Source organism: Littorina saxatilis, linkage group LG14, assembly GCF_037325665.1.
Source record: "Littorina saxatilis isolate snail1 linkage group LG14, US_GU_Lsax_2.0, whole genome shotgun sequence".
NCBI lineage: Eukaryota > Metazoa > Mollusca > Gastropoda > Littorinimorpha > Littorinidae > Littorina > Littorina saxatilis.
Genome location: NC_090258.1, coordinates 8,940,074 through 8,945,073, shown reverse-complemented (window position 1 = coordinate 8,945,073; position 5,000 = coordinate 8,940,074). Strand labels below are relative to the sequence as shown.

The window sequence follows — 5,000 nt, the reverse complement described above, 5'->3', positions numbered from 1 at the left end:
CAACAACAACAACCTTCACACCCACAACACATACACCCACACCACCCACATCAAGCACCACCACAACATCCGCACCATCCCCATCAACAACACTCACAACAACCACAACCACAACAACAACCACCCGCGCTGGAGGACTGTGGCTCTCCTGTGTCTCAGCCGTACCCCCCTTACCACAACGGTGGGGGCGGCGGTGGCCTGGCGGTCAACGTGGGAATGGAACTCTATGGACAGAGCTACGAGTCGCGGCTCCTGGACAGCAAGGCGGCTATGAACAGCGATTGCGTCGCGGGTTCGAACCCGTTCTACTATTCGCACCCTCAGCAGTACCCGGGTCCGGGTGGCATGGGGGATTTATCGGGGGTTCACAACGGGTATAATTCCGTCATGAACCCCATGACTGCCGGACCCAATGTCTACCCTTGGATGAGGCCTGCCAATGGAGGTAAGTGTGTTGAATTAATTTAGAGACAAAAGTTGTGCGACATTCAGAAATCCCCAAGCAGATAGACTTCTAACGTGCTTGTCGCTGCCGAAATGTTGATAAAGAAAGACCTAGCCTGGTTATACTGCTGTGTCCTCTAATGTTTTGTTTAGACTTCTAACGTTTCAAAATAAAAAATTAAATCAAAACTTGACTAAATGTAATAATAAGAATGGTACTGAAAAGTGTTCTTTGTTTTGTTGTTTTGACAAAGCAAAACATTCAGAATAAAACGTTTGTACAGTAATACCTTACCATTCTTGTGTGACCGCCCTGATATGGCCCTTCGTGGTCGACTGGGCGTTAAGCAAACAAAAAACAAAAACAAAAAACAAAATTCTTGTGTGTTGGGTTCTTGTGTAACATGCAGCTTGTTTCGTGTGTTTCCAAATGTGTGGGTTTTTATTTCTTATACATGTACAATAATACCAAACAAAATAAACAACAAGAAAGGTTAGTTTATTCATCGTTTAATTACAGACAAAACGAAACATTCAAATGTACGTCGACCTGGTGGTCTTTCTACTGGACGGATATATACAAACAATTATGGGACAATCAAAGGGACTTTGGGGGGTATAGGCGTTGACTTCCGATCTCTACAAATTGCGAGAGTCTATACATGTCCTATCTATTATACAAATATTTTTAAAATAATGTCTGGGTAATAGATTGCGTTTGGGACATCTTGAACGATAACGCTGATTCAGTGTTATATTTCGTTTATTTCTTCTTATACATACATTCTCATTAGACGGAAAGAAATATAATTCGCAGCAGATTTGTCTGCGTTTCTTCGAAGAATGATAATTTTGCTTCATTATCCAGACATTTTAGGAACAACCGGATTGCTTTGTATTTCCATGTGAAACGTGCATTGTACCTTCGAGTAATTGTTCAAGCGATGTTATTAAGTATTGTCAAAGACTACTTCTCCGGGAATATTATTTGGCATCAGGAGTCGGCAAAACGCTGAAACGTATTTTAAATCTCCGAAAATGTTGCAGTCATTTCGGCAAAATTGCCGAACTTTTTGACAGGGGAATAGGTTTAATTGCATTCATGCTGAAACATTAATGGGCATTTTGGTAAATTTGCCGAAAAAAACTATAAATCTTCGCATCATCATTCCTGGCTTAAAATTGTTGATTACGTTAGTCCTGGCGCTCTCGTAACGAGCAGAAGAATGATTTTTAAACACCAATTCATTGCCCTTCGGGATTATATCTAAATGTATGAACACATTAAGACAACGGAAGAACATCAACAATAAAATCACATAGAAAAAAAATTAAAATAAAAGTTACGACAGATAGTTTACAACGGTTATTCAATACGACGATTGTTCATTTGTTATGTTATATATGATGAAGTCTTACACCTTTATTTTACCCGTCGCACTAGGCGGTGCATGTAATTGAGCGTAAACGTTTTTGTGCATGTTTGCGTGGGAATATGATATTTTAAGTAAGTGCATTATTCTAATGTATGAAATATGTAAACTGAATTACATTTGAATAAATGCATATGAATAAGTCAACTGAAAACCATGCACATAGGAGTTAGAAGACTGTTTATGATCCCAGTTTCCATCCGCAAGGACAAGCATGCTAATTAATCTAAGCAATACGTTGTGGGCAAAGAATATAGCTCTTAATTATTGCCAGAACTTCACATGCTGTTGTTGCTTGTCTTATAATTCGAATCTTGTTTTTTTCTTCTGCGGGCTTGGAACCATATTTACGTTTAATTGCGGACCGAAATGTATTTGCACATGCAGTTGTTGTTTTTTTTTTGTTGTTTTTTTACAATTTAATCATTCATTCATTTTGTATCTATTTTTATGTTGTTGTTTTTTTGTTTTTTTGTTACTTGTTCACTTATTTACTGTATCAATCTATTCATTTGTTCATTTATCGTTTTATATATTTTATTTTATTTACCTATACCTTGCTATCATTGTTTGGCTTTCTTCCTATTTTTCTTCTGTTCCTTCCCATCCTAAGTGAGCGTTAAGGATTTGTTTCTATATCTTAAACAAAAAATAATGGACAGAAATTAAGAAATAGATTTTCAGAAAAAACATGAACAATTGATTTAATTCACCGAATTATATTGGGTCTTATATCTGGGTAGGCGTGTTTTTTGGGGGAGTGTGAGTCTGTGAGCTAGGGAGGGTGTTATGCACATGCTTAACCATCGCTCAAGTCGTCAACATGTCAATCAAACAATCAGTCAATCAGTCAGTCAGTCAGTCAGTCAAAACAATGTAATCTACCTCCACACATCAATCAGGCAATCAATGTGTCAGTGTGTCAGTCATTGTGTCATTCTGTTCGTCTGGTGTTCTGTCTCTGTCTGAACACATAAATGTAAACTTAGTTTTCTACAATTGTATATATATATTCCGAAACATATTGATAACGACTTTGAGGCTTTTTGCCTACATGAAAAACACTTTTTTGTATCAAATGTTACTTGCATAATTATATGATGCACAAATCCAAAAACAAAGAGACTGCCAACGGTCCAAAATTCTGAATAAAAAAAACAAGAAAGGTAAGTTTGTCAATAACAACCGTTCCAACGACTCACCTTTCTTGGTTTATATATATATATATATACGCACAGTTGTTGTTGGCTCACGTAAGTGTAGCCTATGCGATGATAAACTTTGTCTGTCTGTGCGTGCGTGCGTGCGTGCGTATGTATGTGTGTATGTCTGTGGTAGAAACTTTAACATTTCCGAGTCTATGGATTACGTCAGTCTCGGTCAAAAGTGTTCGACGTGTGTGATAGAAACTATTTGAAGACGTCACATTATGACGTAAGAGGGTTAGACGTCACGCAAAGGAATTACTGAAAGTCTCGGTCATTGTTATTGTGAGCGGGCCGAGACTTCTTGGCAGATCCAGGGTCTCGCTTTCTTGCATATAGTTTCACCTATGCTTACTGTGTGTGTGTGTGTGTGTGTGTGTGTGTGTGTGTGTGTGTGTGTGTGTGTGTGTGTGACGGAGTGATTGAGTTTGTGTTACTGTTTGTCGATTTCTTACGTGAGCCTTGAAGGCTTCGCCTCTTGTTTTTTTAATTTTGGCTACCCTGCTTTTCAGGATCTAACCATACATTTTTCAAAGTATTGAAACACCGAAAATATAGTCTGACCGCTTCTCTCCGTTATATATATATTTTGTGTGACAACTGACAAACTTTTTCTGGTTATACTTTGCTTATTTCATGTCCGCTTATTTATTCTCTCTCTCTCTCTCTCTCTCTCTCTCTCTCTCTCTCTCTCTCTCTCTCTCTCTCTCTCTCTCTCTCTCTCTCTCTCTCTCTCTCTCTCTCTCTCTCTCTCTCACACACACACAATTAATGTCTCTCTATATTTTGTTCTTCTATATACTTTTGCGTGTCCATAGAAAATTAGTGAGGAAATATATTTTACGCTAAACTGTGTATACCGAATGCAATAAGTCAAACGGCAAATTGCAGAACAAGCAACCGAATGTCGTTGTTACAAGATTTTGCATCATCGGCTGCTAAGACACAAGAAAACAAATGATGTTGTCAAACATCACAGAAGACGAAGCGTAACATCAAAAGCAGTGATACAACACAGCAATTAAAAGCAGAGTATCTTGACCCCATTAACGCCTTGTGGACGAAGACTCTCGATCCATATCTGCCAAAATCACCAACAACTTGCGGTTTTACATTTCAATTTTGCGGCCACGAGGTTTATAGGGCGACAGTGAAAAAACTGTTGCCCGGCAAAGGGGCATATTACTGCTGATTTATGCCCTACATTAATGACTCATTACCGCACTTGATCGCTCGACTGAGTTTAAGACATATTTCATGGTAATTAGATTAATGGCTTTGTGAGTAATGAGCGCAAGGCGTACTCGCGGGGCGAGTGGTCGAGTGTGTACGGGCCAGTGAAATAAAACAAAAATAAAGTTGCAATTATTGTGATGGGTTGGTTCATCACCGTACTTGTAGTTTGATGAGGTTAAAATAATCAGCTTATCTCGCTTCGTGTTTGATATGTTAATAATTCAGTAACTTTCGTCAACAGCAGATGGACTCTATTATAGAAAATAGAATACTGTGCATGCTGTCCAGAGACAATTTCCTGATCTTTTGGGCAATAAAATAGTCTGTATTCCAAACTTCGGATTTTTTTGAAGTACTTTTTATCATATCCTTTAGGTCAGTCCTAAAGAGGCGTAACCTGTGCGCCTGTGGGACACTTACATCCTATCTCACTTCGGTAATAATCTGGTGGTTTTTTTTAAGCTTGTCATTGTATAATAAACAAAACTTACCGGATAAACAAGATAATATATTGTTTACAGGACTTAACAAACAAATACAACCAAAATCATAATCTAACAATTAATACCAAACCCAACCTTGTGTATCATGTTCGTCACTTCGTGTGTGTTTGATTTGAGCAAGTTTTAGCAACTCAGGTTTGGCTTAAAGATTGGTACAAATAAGATCAGCTTTAATGTCT

The 5,000-nt window shown here is 38.2% G+C and overlaps 1 protein-coding gene across 1 annotated transcript in view; it reads left to right on the top strand.

The window, feature by feature from the left end:
* The window catches only part of LOC138947057 (homeotic protein antennapedia-like), a 51,837-nt gene that overhangs the window by 956 nt on the left and 45,881 nt on the right, over positions 1 to 5,000 (top strand). The window contains exon 1 of the mRNA XM_070318478.1: positions 1 to 445. This exon is cut by the window's left edge and continues 956 nt beyond it. Within this exon, the coding sequence (XP_070174579.1) occupies positions 1 to 445 (445 nt within the window). The remainder of the gene's footprint in view (positions 446 to 5,000) is intronic.